Consider the following 19734-nt stretch of genomic DNA (forward strand, 5'->3'; position numbering starts at 1 on the left):
TGACCTGCCCATATCCAGTCTTCCCGTTCAGCCCATAACTGATGTACGCCCCGAAGTACAGCCAAAAATTCAAGGAATTCTACAGAAGACTGGATTCCATGTCGTTCCTGCTGGGTTTGACGAGTGGCGCATCTCGTTTTCTAAGGCCGAGAAAGAAATTCTGGCCGAATGAATTCGACTTCATGGTAAAGATAACCCCTCTTATAGACAAACCATTAATCTTGCAGAGCTCCTGTGCGAGGGATGACGGCTACGTGCAGTTATCTCTTGAGGAAGATCAGTGGAAAGACTTCAGAGATGAAAAGGGCTTCTTCAGCCCATACTTGCTTTCCCGTCACTTCAAAAAACTTATCATGGAATCAATCTCTGATGTGGAAACTCCTGAAGGATTGCGCATCTACAGAGCTCCCCAGGACGAGTCGGAGGGACGTTGGTGGCTCCTTTATCGTGGAATACTTTGTGACAATGGCGAGGAAAATGCAGCTGGTGTCACATACTCCGAAACGCATGGACCATCGACGACCCTCGATATTTATTGGAAAGGGGTCAAACCTTATGACAACTTGAAAGTGAATGTGGACTTGACGCCAACTATCGACCTGCCCATATCCAGTCTTCCCGTTCAGCCCATAACTGATGTATGCCTCCTGCTGGGTTTGACGAGTGGCGCGTCTCGTTTTCTAGGGCCGAGAAAGAAATTCTGGCCACTTCCCCTGACGGTTTTAAAGCATGTTACAAAGTCCTAAAAGTCTTACGAGATGACGTGTCTATGAATCTGGGATTGAGGACCTCCTTGTTACCATCGTACTTATTTAAGACTGTTTTCTTGTCCCAGTTGTTCACCAAAGATGTCCATGCTTGGGAGAAGGAGTTCCTATCTCAAATGATCATCGGTGTTTTGGAGCTCGTTTTGCAAGCAATAAAGCAGGAAAAGCTTCCAAGTTTCTTCATTCCCTCATCTCTACTTCTATCCAAGGCACATGAGAACAGTTTGCGGGAATGTCTCGTGGAAGACATGCTGAACGAAGTCAAGGGCTCCAAAATGGCCAACTCACTGATGGACGTTGAAGAGAAAAAACAACAGGTGAAGATTTTACAACTAATTGAGCTGTTGGAGTACATATTTTCGTGCCTTAAAGTTAGAAAGAATCCAACTAATGTTTGGAAAATGATGTTTGCCAACATCGACAGCGTACCTGGATCTCGCACCGCTTCAGAAAAATTTGACGTCAGTTGGATCGATATCATTGACGTGACCGTCACAGAACTTCGCCCAGCCGCCTACAGGAATTTAAAGAAGATATGGAACATTTTGGAAGCCTTTGTACCGCTTTTGCTTGCCTCTCTTCAAGGTGAGGAAAAACAACTGGCTCAAAAATGCCAATTCTCCATCTCAGAGAAGAAGAAGAAATTCGAGGCCGAGCAGCCACACCTGTCTAAAGAGGAAGTTCGACCGGTAGGAGTTTGTGAACTTGTAAGCGACTGGATTTTTGTCCACGTCGTTAAAAAATACATGGATAACGACGATACGACTTTGTTAAGTACACACAAAATACTTCCTCCTGAATTCTGTCTCCCAGATGGCAGTCCTTTTCAAGCAATTGCAGACATAGCCTTGGACAAGGGCAGCAAAGAGGGACTGGCTATTTTCGAGAAAGTTCTCAACAAGTACTTATCAGGGATTCCCGAAATCTTTATAATGATGGCCACTGTTTATTTTATAAAGGAAACGTTTTTACATTCAAAGGAAGCGCTGAAACGTAAACTTGATCACATCACTATTCCAGAGCAAAAGCCTATCTCCTGTGCAGAGCTAGATTTGGACTAAGCTGTAGAAATTAAAATATCTCCTTGCTCGGCAAGGGAAAAGGTAGTCCTGAGGTAAATCTGAGTGTTCTGATTGGTTCTCACTTGGTCGATAAGTTGGCATACAGGGCCGTTTCCACGGAAACTTTCATAAGCCGTGTACTGTCAGAAAACTAAACCTGCGGTTAGTCGGCCTACTACACTCTATAATTTGCACAATTTTATAATTTTTTAATCGTGATTGAGTGGGGGAGCCGAAAACGCCCACAAAAATGTAAAAAAACATATCAAAAGCTTTATCCATAATTACCGCCCAAATACTCGCGAACAATTTTAAATGCTTTGTCTCACTACATCTGACATCAAGTTATTTTCGCTAGACTATACATACGCAAGTATTTTTTCCTACCAGCGTTAGGATGTAAATAGCCCAAAATTGACATTTTATGTGCAATTTTGTGTACAATATTGAATAATGATTCTACTGACAAATAAAATGCAGTTAGCTACCATAAAGAAAACGCTAAGATAGATGTTTGGAAAGTTGATGGTATTAACAGTGAGACCCCACAGAAATGCTGAACTGAGTTTGAGGAGAAGCCTATTACTCAAATAGATGTACAGTAATAAATTTGGAAAGCTGAGGCAAGCACAATTGATTGATTGATTAACTGACAGACTGATTGACTGTTTGATTGATTGATTGGTTGATTGATTGATGACTAATTGTGGACTGACTGACTCAGGCTGAGTGAGTGACTTACTGACCAACTGATTGATTGATTATTCAATTAGAGCATTATTTGTGTAAGAAAGTGAAAAAATCAGTTGATTTTCACTGCAGTCATATAACTAGTAAAGTGTATAACAAAATTAATTTGTGGATAAATATTTTTGCTGAGGTTTAAGCTCTAACTTACTACAAATTTGTGAGCTAAAAAGTTCATGAGGTGTCAGTTGAGTCTCAATTTCTAGAGAACCACTCACACCCCAACATTAATATTCAATCATATTCTCCACACTGGTTCTTTCTACATTTCCTATATTGGCTACTGGCAAGGAGAATTTATTTTGACAATCAAGTGCTACTTAAATTGGAGATCATATCCTCATTCTTTTGACCTTTATATTTGATTCAGGGGTGTTATTGCACGGACAAATTATGTGTAAATTAATTTGAAGCTTCAGTATCTCCCCAACCCCTGGACATTTGAACTTTTGAAGATTGCTTTTTCCAAATATCTGTCTCCTGGGGCTTAAATTGTGTTTAAATGCCCACGTGTTGGATTTGATGGTCAATTTAATTTTTAAAGGCATGATCATACCTTGTAGACCTTTTTTATCTGGGCTATTCACATGCGCAACTGAACTCTTTATCTATAAACACTTCCATATAACTTAATGAAACAAGTTCATTCTGATGAAAATATTTGACACTTCCAGCAGGGTTGAATTCTCCATCCCCCTTTCACGAGGGACAGTCAAATGTTTGTGGATAGCCCAGTGAGGTGGGGGGAGGGGGGGATGTCAAAGCTTCAAATTAATTGACACATTAGAAGCCAGACATCCATAGGGGTGAAAGGTTAATCAGACTTCTTTTCATCTCTTGGAGTATGTTCAGAGACTCCAACTTGAAGGAAGTCACTCAAAACAAGAAGAGCTTTAAATGGTAATATCCTGTAACAACATTAAAAAAAAGCATCAAATCAATATCATGAGATGGCTCTTACAGCGAATGCTTCATAATACATACATAAAAGTGTTGAAGAAAGAATAAGAAAATTTCGGGAAGGAAACAATTAAAAATATGAAAACAAACAAAAGACAGAAAAGGATGAATCTAATAGAAGTATACTTTGTCTAAATTTTTACTGTTTCTCATTCTGACATGAGCACGACTGAAAACAGTACAGTCCCTGAATTATAAGAATAAAAAATGACCATCTTTAACAATTGAGATTCAAACTGCGAAGTTGGGGCCTTTTGGCAAGAACATATATTGAGTCTAGGTGGGCTTGTTGGATATCAAAAATCTGGCATCCATCCAAGAGCAGTTAGGAATGTCCCCTGGGACTTCCAACCTCAAACTATACAAGTTGTGCCTTTCAGAAATAATCAATAAACATACAGCTTATCATACAACAGTTGAGATCTATAGACACAGGGATGCAGACACAGCTGGGGGTAGCTGCTCTGTGGGACCAGATGTTGTTAAGATTTGTGGAGTGACACATCCCAGCTAGAGAGCCTAAGGACGATGGCAGCATATGATGACTTACCCAGTCAAAAAGAAGTTCACAGCTAGAGCACGGGGAATTATGAGAATTTCCTCATCTCTAAGAGTGGCTGCCACAACCTCCTTGGCCACATAGTCTGGCTCGATCCAGGACTGGGTATAGTGATGGAAATCTACAGAAAAAACAAACAAATAATTACCAGTGAGAGCAGACTGAGAAACAAATGGCTCAGGCCATATAAATTTTTCCAAAAGCATTTGAGCCAGGAAATTTTCCAGTCTCTGAAAAACTAAGGAATGCCTGTAGAGACCGGTTGACTGGCTTACCGAGCCTTTGGATATCACACTAGTCCAGTGTTCATTGTGTAGGGTTGAACACAAGTCACTTTAATGCCAGTTTTTCCCATTTCACGCAGCTCCAAGGTTAATGATTGACTGAAACCTGTGGCACCAAATTTTGACGCACAGTAGTCAGTCAAGTTGGTTGTAGCAAAGCTGCCTGCTATGGAGGTTATGTTGACAATGTGGCCCTTGTTTTTCTCCACCATGTCTGGAAGGAATGCCCTCACAGTCTAAAATGATAAAAATAAGTATTAATTTACAATAGTTTCTTGGAGCCCTGAGAGTGATAAGCATCTAGTTTCTCCTTACAACATCACCCCTGAATCACACATTAATGTTTCAAGATTGAAGTTCAAACCTTACCCAGAAGTGTGCCAGCGTGTTAATTCTCATTGTTCTCTCAATCTCTAATCTTTTAGATTCAACAGTTCCTTTCCAGACAAGATTCCAGCATTTTCACGGTTAAATAACTACTATGAGGATAGCTTTTGCTTTTCGTCTCATATTATTTTTGTACAACCTAAAGCACTTTTTCCTTTAAGTTGTTTGTTTTATTTTGTTTTTTTACTACAAATCTGAGTTTAATTAGACTGGTTTCATTTGTAAGCTTAACAAATTAAAGTTTTGAATAGTACATCTTCAAACCAATATTATTACCTCCTTGGAGGCGTTCGATAAACAATTTTTGTGTGTTGAATTATGAGAAAAAGCTCAAAGTGTCCACGTTATTTTCCTGTTTCACTATTGAAGGACAATTTCCGCTTGTTAAATTGTTTGTAATTATTCCGAGAAAGAAAGGAACACTTATGCTCCAAGAGACAGCGCATGTTTAAGTTGCATTAGTTTGACTTCCGTGATTTTGCGTAAGACAATAGGCACCGGAAATAACGTAACGCCTTGAAAAGCCCATATTAGAAAGTTGAAATATTCAATATTTGATATTCAGTGATACATAAACGGAAAGTTCTTGCTTACGGTTAGCGAGTTTTTCGCCATCATGTCGTACATTGTGGAGCGATTTGAAGAAAAAGCTAGGTTTATAAACGAAAGCGAAGCCGAACTGATTCGAGAGAAACTCGAAATACTTGTAAACAACATCGTAACCCAAATGGAAAAGCACGACAGCCGATTTCAGAGCACATTGGTCAAAAGCGGAAGTGTTTACGAAGGAACGAAAGTTTGCGAGCCGAATGAATTCGACTTCATGGTAAAGATAACCCCTCTTACAGACAAACCATCAATCTTGCAGAGCTCCTGTGCGAAGGATGACGGATACGTGCAGTTATCTCTTCAGGAAGATCAGTGGAAAGACTTCAGAGATGAAGAGGGCTTCTTCAGCCCATACTTGCTTTCCCGTCACTTCAAAAAACTTATCATGGAATCAATCTCTGATGTGGAAACTCCTGAAGGATTGCGCATCTACAGAGCTCCCCAGGACGAGTCGGAGGGACGTTTGTGGCTCCTTTATCGTGGAATACTTTGTGACAGTGGCGAGGAAAATGCATCTGGTGTCACATACTCCGAAACGCATGGACCATCCACGACCCTCGATATTCATTGGAAAGGGGGTAAAACATATGACAACTTGAAAGTGAATGTGGACTTGACGCCAACTATCGACCTGCCCATATCCAGTCTTCCCGTTCAGCCCATAACTGATGTGCGCCCCGAAGTACAACCAAAAATTCGAGGAATTCTACAGAAGACTGGATTCCATGTCGTTCCTGCTGGGTTTGACGAGTGGCGCATCTCGTTTTCTAGGGCCGAGAAAGAAATTCTGGCCACTTCCCCTGACGGTTTTAAAGCATGTTACAAAGTCCTAAAAGTCTTACGAGATGACGTGTCTATGAATCTGGGATTGAGGACCTCCTTGTTACCATCGTACTTATTTAAGACTGTTCTCTTGTCCCAGTTGTTCACCAAAGATGTCCATGCCTGGGAGAAGGAGTTCCGATCTCAAATGATCATCGATGTTTTGGAGCTCGTTTTGCAAGCAATAAAGCAGGAAAAGCTTCCAAGTTTCTTCATTCCCTCATCTCTACTTCTATCCAAGGCACATGAGAACAGTTTGCGGGAATGTCTCGTGGAAGACATGCTGAACGAAGTCAAGGGCTCCAAAATGGCCAACTCACTGATGGACGTTGAAGAGAAAAAACAACAGGTGAAGATTTTACAACTAATTGAGCTGTTGGAGTACATATTTTCGTGCGTTAAAGATGAAGAGAATCCAACTAATGTTTGGAAAATGATGTTTGCCAACATCGACAGCGTACCTGGATCTCGCACCGCTTCAGAAAAATTTGACGTCAGTTGGATCGATATCATTGACGTGACCGTCACAGAACTTCGCCCAGCCGCCTACAGGAATTTAAAGAAGATATGGAACATTTTGGAAGCCTTTGTACCGCGTTTGCTTGCCTCTCTTCGAGATGAGGAAACACCACTGGCTCAAATATACCAATTCTTCATCTTAGAGAAGAAGAAGAAATTCGAGGCCGAGCAGCCACACCTGTCTAAAGAGGAAGTTCCACAATTAAGAGCCTGTGAACTTGTAAGCGACTGGATTTTTGTCCACGTCGTTGAAAAGTACATGGATAACGACAATACGACTTTGTCAACTACACACAAAATACTTCCTCCTGAATTCTGTCTGCCAGATGACAGTCCTTTTCAAGAAATTGCAGACATAGCCATGGAAAAAGGCAGCAAAGAGGCACTGGCTATTTTCGAGAAAGTTCTCAACGAGTACTTATCAGGGATTCCCGAAGAGTCTATAATAAAGGCCATTGTTTATTTTATCAAGGAAACGTTTTTGCATTCAAAGGAAGCGCTGAAACTTGTACTTGATCACATCACTATTCCAGAGCAAAAGCCTATCTCCTGTGCAGAGCTAGATTTGGACTAAGCTGTAGAAATTAAAATATCTCTTTCCTCGGCAAGGTAGTCCTGAGGTAAATCTGAGGTTCTGATTGGTTCTCACTTGGTCGGTAAGTTGGCATACGGGGCCGTTTCCACGGAAACGTTCATAAGCCGTGTACTGTCAGAAAACCAAAGCTGCGATTAGTCGGCTTACTACACTCTATAATTTGCACAATTTCATCATTTTTTAATCGTGATTGATTGGGGGAGCCGAAAACGCCCAAAAAATAAGTAAAAAAAAATATCAAAAGCGTTATCCTTAATTACCGCCCAAATACTCGCTAACAATTTTAAATGCTTTGTCTCACTACATCTGACATCAAGTTATTGTCGCTAGACTATACATACGCAAGTATTTTTTCCTCCCAGCGTTAGGATGTAAATAGCCCAAAATTGACATTTTATGTGCAATTTTGTGTACAATATTGAATAATGATTCTACTGACAAATAAAATGCAGTTAGCTACCATAAAGAAAACGCTAAAATAGATGTTTGGAAAGTTAATGGTATTAATAGTGAGACCCCACAGAAATGCTGAACTGAGATTGAGGAGAAGCCTATTACTCAAATAGATGTACAGTAATAAATTTGGAAAGCTGAGGCAAGCACAATTGATTGATTGATTGATTAACTGACAGACTGATTGACTGTTTGATTGATTGATTGATTGATGACTAATTGTGGACTGACTGACTCAGGCTGAGTGAGTGACTTACTGACCAACTGATGGATTGATTATTCAATTAGAGCATTATTTGTGTAAGAAAGGGAAAGAAGCAGTTGATTTTCACTGCAGTCATATAACTAGTAAAGTGTATAACAAAATGAATCTGTGGATATATATTTTTGCTGAAGTTTAAGCTCTAACTTACTACAAATTTGTGAGCTAAAAAATTCATGAGGTGTTAGTTGAGTCTCAATTTCTAGAGAACCACTCACACCCCAACATTAATATTCAATCATATTCTCCACACTGGTTCTTTCTACATTTCCTATGTTGGCTACTGTCAAGGAGAATTTATTTTGACAATCAAGTGCAACTTAAATTGGTGAGCATATCCTCATTCTTTTGACCTTTATATTTGATTCAGGGGTGTTATTGCACAGAGAAATTATGTGTAAATTAATTTGAAGCTTCAGTATCTCCCCTGGACAGTTGAACTTTTGAAGATTGCTTTTTCGAAATATCTGTCTCCTGGGGCTTAAATTGTGTTTAAATGCCCACGTGTTGGATTTGATGGTCAATTTAATTTTTAAAGGCATGATCATACCTTGTAGACCTTTTTTATCTGGGCTATTCACATGCACAACTGAACTCTTTATCTATAAACACTTCCATATAACTTAATAAAACAAGTTCATTCTGCTGAAAATATTTGACACTTCCAGCAGGGTTGTATTCTCCATCCCCCTTGCACAAGGGACAGTCAAATGTTTGTGGATAGCCCAGTTAGGTGAGGGGGGAGGGGGGGATGTCAAAGCTTCAAATTAATTGACACATTAGAAGCCAGTCACCCATAGGGGTGAGAGGTTAATCAGACTTCTTTTCATCTCTTGGAGTGTGTTCAGAGACTCCAACTTGAAGGAAGTCACTCAAAATAAGAAGAGCTGTAAATGGTAATATCCTGTTACAACATTAAAAAAAACATCAAATTAATATCTTAATAATTAATATAATGGCTCTTACAGCGAATGCCTGACAATGCATGCATAAAAGTGTTGAAGAAAGAAAGAAAATTTCAGGAAGGAAACAATTGAAAATATGAAAACAAACAAAAGACAGAAAAGGAAGAATCTAATGGAAGTATACTTTGTCTAAATTTTTACTGTTTCTCATTCTGACATGAGCACGACTGAAAACAGTACAGTCCCTGAATTATAAGAATAAAAAATGACCATCTTTCACAACTGAGATTTAAACTGCCAAGTTGGGCCTTTTGGCAAGAATATATATTGAATCTAGGTGGGCCTGTTGGATATCAAAAATCTGACACCCATCCAAGAGCAGTTAGGAATGTCCCCTGGGACTTCCAACCTCAAACTATACAAGTTGTTCCTTTCAGAAATAATCAATAAACATACAGCTTATCATACAACAGTTGAGATCTATAGACACAGGGATGTGGTTAGCTGCTCTGTGGGACCAGATGTTTTTAAGATTTGTGGAGTGACACATCCCAGCTAGAGAGCCTGAGGATGATGGCAGCACATGATGACTTACCCAGTCAAAAAGAAGTTCAATTTCCTCATCTCTAAAAGTGGCTGCCACAATCTCCTTGGCCACATAGTCTGGCTCGAGGACTGGGTATAGTGATGGAAAACTACAGAAAAAACAAACAATTAATTACCAGAGCAGACTGATAAACAAATGGCTCAGGCCATTTAAATTTTTCCAATGGCATTTGAGCCAGAAAATTTTCCAGTCTCTGAAAAACTAAGGAATGCCTGTAGAGACCGGTTGACTGGCTTACCGAGCCTTTGGATACCACACTAGTCCAGTGTTTACTGTGTAGGGTTGAACACAAGTCTCTTTAATGCCAGTTTTTCCCATTTCACGCAGCTCCAAGCACTATGAAATCAAAATCTTGTGAAATAATTCATTGTAAACTCACAGATTTTTCACAGGATTTTCATGGTTAAATCAATGACATTTTCATGGTCTCAGTGCCATGAAAAAGACCTGAAAATTCCCATGAACAACCTGTGAAAATTTTCATATTCATGACCCATGAAATATTGAGTAAAGCGACCTAGAAGCCATGAAATACCCATGAAAATGGCACTTCATGGCCTTTTCAAAGGTACTGAGAAACCCATGAATTTCACGTCCAAAAATTTCATGGTGTCAAAGTTCACTAGTTTTTAATGGGCCTATGAATATCCTGTGAATATGTAAAAAATTCATTGACCATGAAAATTTTTCTTGAATTTTCATGGCCTCTCCATGGTTTTTTCATGGCACATGAAAGTTAATTGCCAGTTAGTTTTCATGGGGTTGTTGGGAATATGCAAGCACCATGAAAATTCTTTGGAAACCCTATGAATTTGGAATTAAAAAGTCTTCACTTTTCTTGTACCAAAGACTGTACTCAGTGTATAGCTTGCAGTATACCATAACTGTAATACATACGCTATCACTTAAATTGTACACTGAAGAACTAACCTCTCTGTGAAACTTCTTAGTCCTGTTATACAAGCACACACATATGAAAGACATGACCAGAAGTCTGGATTCTCTGATAATTTATTTTGTTTCACCAGTTGTACATAAATCTTATTTTAGGATTCCAAAATTGTGATAATTCAGTTTACACTTTCTTAAATCAAAAAAATTGGTATAAAATTTTCTGCAATAAAATTAAGACGTTAATGATTTTTAACTCTATTTTGATATCACTGATTTTCCTTGTGGAGACAGATTTTGCTCCTATATTTCTTCATATCTGTTTACTCTGATTTAAATGATTGTGGCTGTACATTAAAAATATTTCTGCATATTTAAACTATTTTGAAGGTATATTATAAATAAGTTTGATGTGAAAAATTAGCTGGCTCCACATTGAATGTGCAGCCAGCTAATTTGCATAAGTAATTCGAGCCAAGGTTCGACGCCTCTTGGTGGCATGAGGTGTTCGCTAAACATTCCAGGACATCCGATAACCGCTTCAATAAATGTAATTATGTTCCCCTCGAATGAAATGGAAAAAACCGCAACTTCCGATGATTACATTTCTAATCTTTTTCAAGATACAACTCTACCTTGTTCACTCATTTTCCAGAAACAAGATTCCAGAGAATTGTCTCATACAAACTTAACGGGTCTAATTCGAAAAAACTTAAGGGGCGGTACGCTAAGCTTATTTTCTCTCTAGAGATAATACATGTCTTAAGAAGCCAACAGTAAATTGTTAACACAAGGTCCACAAGTATTCCTGATCAAATGTTACAGAACCATATAACAGGAACAATTAAAAGCACGTAAAACGAAGAAACTAAAAATAGCCTAAAAAGCGGCACCGGTAAAGCTGATTTCACCTCCATGATCGAAGACCTAGGCCTATTTAAGGCTAACTCCGACAAACCCTTCTTTATACAGGTCATGGTTTTTAACTTTTAAAATCCAGAAACTGTGTTGATTAGATAATTCAGAGAATACACATTGCTTTCAACTGATGGTCTCCCCGTTCGGTCTTCAAGCTTCAGCGCAATGCAATTATTCTTATAATGACCTTGTATGTGCGAAGGTTTCAGTTTGGAACGGCATTTTTAGCTTTTCCAAAGACATCAGTCTTGCCAAAATCGACTTTAACAAGGGAGAAGCTGGTCTAAAACATCGTTGTGGCATTTTAGGTCATTGGGAACAAATTCACACGTATGAATATCGTCTTACACGACTGCCGAGTTAGGAGGGATAAGAAAAGGTTAAAAATAACCCTCAGGTATACACTATCCAAGAGGGTATAGAAGAGATTAAAAATAACCCTCAGCTATACACTACCGAAGAGGTATGCAAGAGATTAAAAATAACCCTCGGGTATACACTACCCAAGAGGGTATAGGAGATATTAAGAATAACCCACAGGTATACACTACCAAAGAAGGTATAGGAGATATTAAGAATAACCCTCAGGTATACGCTACCCAAGAGGGTATAGGAGAGATTAAGTATAACCCTCAGGTATACACTACCCAAGAGGTTATAGGAGAGACTAAGTATAACCCTCAGGTATACCCTACCCAAGAGGGTATAGGAGAGATGAAGAATAACCCTCAGGTATACACTACCCAAGAGGGTATGCAAGAGATTCAAAAAACCCTCAGGTATACATTGCCCAAAAGGGTATAGAAGAGATTAAAATAACCCTCAGGTATACACTACCCAAGAGTGTATGCAAGAGATTAAAAAAACCCTCAGGTATACACTACCCAAGAGGGTATGGAAGTGATTAAAAATAACCCTCAGGTATACGCTACCCAAGAGGGTATAGAAGAGGTTGAAATAACCCTCAGGTATACACTACCCAAGAGGGTTTAGGAGATATTAAGAATAACCCCCAGGTATACACTACTTAAGAGGGTATAGGAGAGATGAAAAATAACCCTCAGGTATACACTACCCAAGAGGGTATGCAAGAGATTAAAAAAACCCTTAGGTATACATTACCCAAAAGGGTATAGAAGAGATTAAAAAAACCCTCAGGTATACATTAACCAAGAGGGTATGCATAAGATTAAGAATAATCCTCAGGTATACACTACCCAAGAGGGTATGCAAGAGATTAAAAAAAACCCCAGGTATACACTACCCAAGAGGGTATAGAAGTGATTAAAAATAACCCTCAGGTATACGCTACCCAAGAGGGTATAGAAGAGATTAAAAATTAATCCTCAGGTGTACACTACCCAAGAGGGTATGCAAGAGATTAAAACAACCCTCAAGTATACACTACCCAAGAAGGTATGCAAGAGATTAAAGGTAACCCTCAGGTATACACTACCCAAGAGGGCACGAAAAATTGAATTCACACTATTTTATATCAGGAGACCGCTCTTTGTCTGGACTCTTTCTTTTGACTGAAAGTTGAGGCATCCACCATTAACTTATTTAATTATGATCCTTTACTAGTTTCCGAATGCTCGCTCGGCTATTCTTGACTGACATCATTGCAATTTCTCATGATATTTCGACCGGAGGCATTTCCCGCCTAAAGTGTACGGTTGAGGGCGATTTGATTTACCGTATCAATAACAAGATTATGTTTTGAGACCTCGCGAATCCATCTGCTGGATTTCTCCCTGTCTAATTAGTCCGGCACGGAGACCAATTGAAGATATAACATGCATGTTGTTTGGTTACTCGGCGTTGAACGAACAGCCTTTGCTGGCGCGCTTGAGACCTGCTGGCGGGACAGAACATATTGTATTCATCGCGGAATCGACGAAACAATTCGTTCTTTGCAAAAGTTTTCGGCCTGATTTCACATTAACTTTTCGTTAGCACATACCAGTACTTTTTGGGGTCGAGATTGGATCCCGTAACTATAGAAAGATCAGCCGATCGATCGAAGACTTCGGCCTCCATGATAAGATCGCGCCAAGTGATTTCAATGCCAGATTTCTTGTGTTTTTGTAATTGAAATTCGAGCATAGATGAAGTATTAATTATTAGGTGAACCTTTAACTTATAATCAACAGGTTTAAGTAACCGTATAGACACCTACCGACCGCAAACGTTGATGTAATTCTCTACACTGATGACAGAAATATGGCGCCTCCGTAGAATGCATGCTGCGAATTTTTTGGGGGTCCAAAGCTCCTCATGTAAACTTCAAATATCATTTCCTTCGTCTAATATCATGTGTAAAATGTTATGGACAGTTATTATAATGTCTACTTGTGTAACAGCATTCATGTAAATTTCTTGATATGTTTTACACTTGTGATCAATACTCTCAAGGGAACTAACAACAAAACAATTACCAACTTTCTGCACTCTTGCACATGTCAAGATATATCTATGGCTGACTATGTCAATGTCTCTCTGTTTTGGCCACCTGAATGTGCCATCCTTTTTTTGGTTATCATTACTATTTGCATCTTCATCATCATTTGGACCAAGATAGGCTGTTTTAGCAAGTTTGCATTTCCTTTTGACAAAAGGTTTGTACACCAACACTCTTCACTGTTTGCAAAATAAAGGGAGCACATCATCAGTTATCTAGGAGCCTTTCTTATGTACGTAGTAAACCTAGAAATGGATAACAGATTCTTTTCAACATAACAGGTTCTTTTCAACATGAAGCGGTCAGATACTAAGCGACGCACCGCGGAAGTGAGGTGAGGTATTTCGTATTCAGGATTTGACTGTATTTTTTATTCCTAAGAACGGTCGTAAGTATTTCCATACAAACTCTTGTAACATTTCGCCAGATGATCACAGAATAAAAATGTTCAAGTTAAATCAATAGTTAGCGCGCGCGCTCCGATGTTTACGCGTAATGAGATGACCAAGCTTGAACTTACCGAATCACTGCGTCTGTAATCTTACAAAATAAAGCGGCACATAAAGCTGTTCGGTGTTTGGAATTCGAAGCAAGTAGCGATCGACAGGACATCAGAGTCCAAGAAAGTCAGAGCTGACATCGACAGTGATTCCTGTGAAAGCGATCACGAAATCAACAACGATGTTGTAGAAGGCGATGTCAATGAATACATGAAGGTAACGTTTCATCCCGACTGAGAAGATGGCTTGACTCTGTTCACCGGCGACTCGATGAACGAGGTAAAAATGGCATTTTTTTCAGGTTGCATTTGCATACTATTCAAGATTCCAAATTGAGGTGAGAAAGTGATTGATTTGTCATTGTTTTGTTCCACATTTCGTGTAGATGCAATGCGTACTATTGCTGTGCAACTTAAGCATCTGTACTCTGCAGGTGCCTTACTGGAAAAGCCTAGAAGATTCTTCAGCCGTAAGAATATAAGAGAAGGCCTTGAACAGGTTTCCAGAGTCATGGCTAACAATCAAAGCCAGCAGTGAGGCAGAAATAATTCAACAAAGTCGTCCAGGCATGGCGAAGGCAAAAAGGCCCCAAAAAATCAATGTGAGCCCAGAACTCACTAAGTTCTCCCAGAATTTTATCTTCTTGAGTGTGTTATATGGAATTAGAACCAAACTCTCTCAACTTTTTTAAAGGAAAATGCACACTAAATGGAAGGAGAATATTTTAATAATCAGATCCATAGTCAACATGTGTTTTTAAATTTGATTTCAAGACTGTCACCAGCTCGCTTACATGGCATCTCTGCCTTAAATGTTATTTTGTATTAATCTTTTACATCCCAACATCAGTATGAACATTCACCATTAACTGTTCTCCATACATCTCCTGAGATGCTAGCAAGGAGATTTTGTGGAACAATCAAGAGTTTTGTCATAGTTAGTAGAGGAGACTAGTCTCTTCTACTAACTATGGTTTTGTCCTTCAATCTTGAAACACTAATATGTGATTCAGGGGTGATGTTGTAAGGAGAAATTAGATGGTAGTCACGCTCAGGGCTCCAAGAAACTATTGTAAATTAATACTCATTTTCATCACTGTAGACTGTGAGGGCATTCCTTCCAGACATGGTGGAGAAGAACAAGGGCCACATTGTCAACATAACCTCCATAGCAGGCAGCTTTGCTACAGCCAACTTGACTGACTACTGTGCATCAAAATTTGGTGCCACAGGTTTCAGTCAATCATTAACCTTGGAGCTGCGTGAAATGGGAAAAACTGGCATTAAAGTGACTTGTGTTCAACCCTATACAGTAAACACTGGACTAGTGTGGCATCCAAAGGCTCGGTAAGCCAGTCATCTAGTCTCTACAGGCATTCCTTAGTTTTTCAGAGACTTGAAAATTTCCTGGCTCAAATGCTTTTGGAAAAATTTATATGGCTTGAGCCATTTGTTTATCCGTCTGCTCTGGTAATTATTTGTTTGTTTTTTCTGTAGTTTTCCATCACTATACCCAGTCCTCGAGCCAGACTATGTGGCCAAGGAGGTTGTGGCAGCCACTCTTAGAGATGAGGAAATTCTCTTAATTTCCCGTGCTCTAGCTGTCAACTTCTTTTTCACTGGGTAAGTCATCATATGCTGCCATCATCCTTAGGCTCTCTAGCTGGGATGTGTCACTCCACAAATCTTAACAACATCTGGTCCCACAGAGCAGCTACCCCCAGCTGTGTCTGCATCCCTGTGTCTATAGATCTTAACTGTTGTATGATAAGCTGTATGTTTATTGATTATTTCTGAAAGGAACAACTTGTATAGTTTGAGGTTGGAAGTCCCAGGGGACATTCCTAACTGTTCTTGGATGGATGCCAGATTTTTGATATCCAACAGGCCCACCTAGATATATGTTCTTGCCAAAAGGCCCCAACGTGGCAGTTTAAATCTCAGTTGTGAAAGATGGTCATTTTTTATTCTTATAATTCAGGGACTGTACTGGTTTCAGTCGTGCTCATGTCATAATGAGAAACAGTAAAAATTTAGACAAAGTATACTTCCATTAGATTCTTCCTTTTCTGTCTTTTGTTTGTTTTCATATTTTCAATTGTTTCCTTCCCGAAATTTTTTTATTCTTTCTTCAACACTTTTATGTATGTATTGTCACGCATTCGCTGTAAGAGCCATTTCATGATATTGATTTGATTTTTTTTTTAATGTTGTTACAGGATATTACCATTTAAAGCTATTCTTGTTTTGAGTGACTTCCTTCAAGTTGGAGTCTCTGAACACACTCCAAGAGATGAAAAGAAGTCTGGTTAACCTTTCACCCCTATGGGTGACTGGCTTCTAATGTGTCAATTAATTTGAAGCTTTGGCATCCCCCCCTCCCCCCACCTCACTGGGCAACCCACAAACATTTGACTGTCCCTTGTGCCAGGGGGATGGAGAATTCAATCCTGCTGGAAGTGTCAAATATTTTCAGCAGAATGAACTTGTTTTATTAAGTTATATGGAAGTGTTTATAGATAAAGAATTCAGTTGTGCATGTGAATAGCCCAGATAAAAAAGGTCTACAAGGTATGATCATGCCTTTAAAAATTAAATTGACCATCAAATCCAACACGTGGGCATTTAAACACAATTTAAGCCCCAGGAGACAGATATTTGGAAAAAGCAATCTTCAAAAGTTCAAATGTCCAGGGGTTGGGGAGATACTGAAGCTTCAAATTAATTTACACATAATTTGTCCGTGCAATAACACCCCTGAATCAAATATAAAGGTCAAAAGAATGAGGATATGATCTCCAATTTAAGTAGCACTTGATTGTCAAAATAAATTCTCCTTGACAGTAGCCAACATAGGAAATGTAAAAAGAACCAGTGTGGAGAATATGATCGAATATTAATGTTGGGGTGTGAGTGGTTCTCTAGAAGTTGAGACTCAACTGACACCTCATGAACTTTTTAGCTCACAAATTTGTAGTAAGTTAGAGCTTAAACCTCAGCAAAAATATTTATCCACAGATTCATTTTGTCAAACACTTTACTAGTTATATGACTGCAGTGAAAATCAACTGCTTCTTTCACTTTCTTACACAAATAATACTTGAATCAAATAATCAATCCATCAGTTGGTCAGTAAGTCACTCACTCAGCCTGAGTCAGTCAGTCCGCAGTTAGTCATCAATCAATCAATCAATCAAACAGTCAATCAGTCTGTCAGTTAATCAATCAATCAATCAATTGTGCTTGCCTCAGCTTTCCAAATTTATTACTGTACATCTATTTGAGTTATAGGCTTCTCCTCAATCTCAGTTCAGCATTTCTGTTGGGTCTCACTATTAATACCATCAGCTCTCTAAACATCTATCTTAGCGTTTTCTCTATGGAAGCCAACTGCAATGTTATTTGTCAGTAGAATCATTATTCAATATTGTATATAAAATTGCACATAAAATGTCAATTTTGGGCTATTTACATCCTAACGCTGGGAGGAAAAAATACTTGCGTATGTATAGTCTGGCGAAAATAACTTGACCTTAATACTCGATTCTGATTGGCTAGGCGCTATACTGTCTCTATATTAGTGCTCCTATCTTAGCGTTTTCTTTATGGTAACCAACTGCATTTTATTTGTCAGTAGAATCATTATTCAATGTTGTACATAAAATTGCACATAAAATGTCAATTTTGGGCTATTTACATCCTAACGCTGGGAGGAAAAAATACTTGCGTATGTATAGTCTAGCGACAATAGCTTGATGTCACATGTAGTGAGACAAAGCATTTAAAATTGTTCGCGAATATTTGGGCGGAAATCAAGGATAACGCCTTTGATATTTTTTTTACTTATTTTCTGGGCGTTTTCGGCTCCCCCAATCAATCACGATTAAAAAATTATAAAATTGTGCAAATTATACAGTGTAGTGGTCCGACTAACCACAGTTTTGGTTTCCTGACAGTACACGGCTTATGAACGTTTCCGTGAAAACGGTCCCGTATGCCAACTTACCGACCAAGTAAGAACCAATCAGAACACTCAGATTTACCTCAGGACTACCTTTTCCCTTGCCGTGGAAAGAGATATTTTAATTTCTACAGCTTAGTCCAAATCTAGCTCTGGAATAGTGATGTGATCAAGTTTAAGTTTCAGCGCTTCCTTTGAATGTAAAAACGTTTCCTCGATAAAATAAACAATGGCCATCATTATAAAGATTTCGGGAATCCCTGATAAGTACTTGTTGAGAACTTTCTCGAAAATAGCCAGTCCCTCTTTGCTGCCTTTTTCCATGGCTATGTCTGCAATTTCTTGAAAAGGACTGTTATCTGGCAGACAGAATCCAAGGGGAAGTATTTTGTGTGTACTTGACAAAGTCGTATTGTCTTTTTCCATGTACTTTTCAACGACGTGGACAAAAAGCCAGTCGCTTACAAGTTCATAGGCTCCTACTTGTCCAACTTCCTCTTTAGACAGGTCTGGCTGCTCGGCCTCGAATCTCTTTATCTTCTCGGAGACGAAGAATTGGTATTTTTGAGCCAGTTGTGTTTCCTCACCTTGAAGAGCTTCACCAAAAAGCGGTACAAAGGCTTCCCAAATGTTCATTGTCTTCTTTAAATTCCTGTAGGCGGCTGGGGAAAGTTCTCTGTCGTTTACGTCAATGATATCGATCCAACTGACGTCAAATTTTTCTGTAGCGGTGCGAGCTCCAGGTACGCTGTCGATGTTAGCAAACATCATTTTCCAAACATTAGTTGGATTCTTTCCATCTTTAAGGCACGAAAATATGTACTCCAACAACTCAATTAGTTGTCAAATCTTCACCTGTTGATTTTTCTCTTCAACTTCCATCAATGAGTTGGCCATTTTGGAGCCCTTCACTTCGTTCAGCATGTCTTCCACGAGGCATTCCCGCAATCTGTTCTCATGTGCCTTGGATAGAAGTAGAGATGAGGGGATGAAGAAACTTGGAAGCTTTTCCTGCTTTATTGCTTGCAAAATGAGCTCCAAAACATCGATGATCATTTGAGATCGGAACTCCTTCTCCCAAGCATGGACATCTTTGGTGAACAACTGGGACAAGAGAACAGTCTTAAATAAGTACGATGGTAACAAGGAGGTCCTCAATCCCAGATTCATAGACACGTCATCTCGTAAGACTTTTAAGACTTTGTAACATGCTTTAAAACCGTTAGGGGAAGTGGCCAGAATTTCTTTCTCGGCCTTAGAAAACGAGATGCGCCACTCGTCAAACCCAGCAGGAACGACATGGAATCCAGTCTTCTGTAGAATTCCTTGAACTTTTGGCTGTACTTCGGGGCGCACATCAGTTATGGGCTGAACGGGAAGACTGGATATGGGCAGGTCGATAGTTGGCGTCAAGTCCACATTCACTTTCAAGTTGTCATAAGGTTTGACCCCTTTCCAATGAATATC

General features: G+C 39.2%; 2 protein-coding genes and 1 pseudogene across 4 annotated transcripts; 2 read left to right on the top strand and 1 right to left on the bottom strand.

Moving 5' to 3' along the window:
* Positions 1-2242: 2242 nt before the first annotated feature.
* On the bottom strand, positions 2243-5380 carry LOC149053760 (retinol dehydrogenase 10-like; annotated as a pseudogene). Its single transcript, XR_016180086.1, has 5 exons — positions 5360-5380; positions 4748-4854; positions 4370-4614; positions 4086-4215; positions 2243-3483 (listed from the first exon to the last, which is right to left on the bottom strand). The product of XR_016180086.1 is annotated as a retinol dehydrogenase 10-like (transcript).
* LOC149053761 (uncharacterized) lies at positions 5244-8129 on the top strand. The gene has a single exon (XM_089211098.1). It carries the CDS (start codon positions 5382-5384, stop codon positions 7287-7289), a length of 1908 nt encoding a protein of 635 aa, XP_089067224.1. The 5' UTR covers positions 5244-5381; the 3' UTR covers positions 7290-8129.
* A 5683-nt stretch (positions 8130-13812) lies between these two features.
* LOC149053762 (retinol dehydrogenase 10-like) lies at positions 13813-17763 on the top strand. Of its 2 annotated transcripts, none has more exons than XM_089211519.1 (4): positions 13813-14908; positions 15409-15653; positions 15804-15929; positions 16526-17763. In XM_089211519.1, exons 1-4 carry the CDS (start codon positions 14876-14878, stop codon positions 16617-16619), a joined length of 498 nt encoding a protein of 165 aa, XP_089067645.1. In that variant the 5' UTR covers positions 13813-14875; the 3' UTR covers positions 16620-17763. The 2 variants fall into 2 exon arrangements, with proteins under 2 accessions (XP_089067645.1, XP_089067652.1); XM_089211526.1 differs by having other exon boundaries at positions 14089-14141.
* Positions 17764-19734: the final 1971 nt, after the last annotated feature.

The sequence above is a fragment of the Pocillopora damicornis genome, chromosome 1 (assembly GCF_964200805.1).
Source record: "Pocillopora damicornis chromosome 1, jaPocDami1.2, whole genome shotgun sequence".
Classification (NCBI taxonomy): domain Eukaryota; kingdom Metazoa; phylum Cnidaria; class Anthozoa; order Scleractinia; family Pocilloporidae; genus Pocillopora; species Pocillopora damicornis.

Coding starts and splice junctions, on each gene's coding strand:
- LOC149053761 (XM_089211098.1), top strand. CDS start 5,382: ATGTCGTACATTGTGGAGCGATTTGAAGAAAAAGCTAGGTTTATAAAC.
- LOC149053762 (XM_089211519.1), top strand. CDS start 14,876: ATGGCGAAGGCAAAAAGGCCCCAAAAAATCAAT. Junction 15,654..15,803: donor GTGTGGCATCCAAAGGCTCG/GTAAGCCAGTCA, acceptor TTTTTTCTGTAG/TTTTCCATCACTATACCCAG. Junction 15,930..16,525: donor GTCAACTTCTTTTTCACTGG/GTAAGTCATCAT, acceptor ATGTTGTTACAG/GATATTACCATTTAAAGCTA.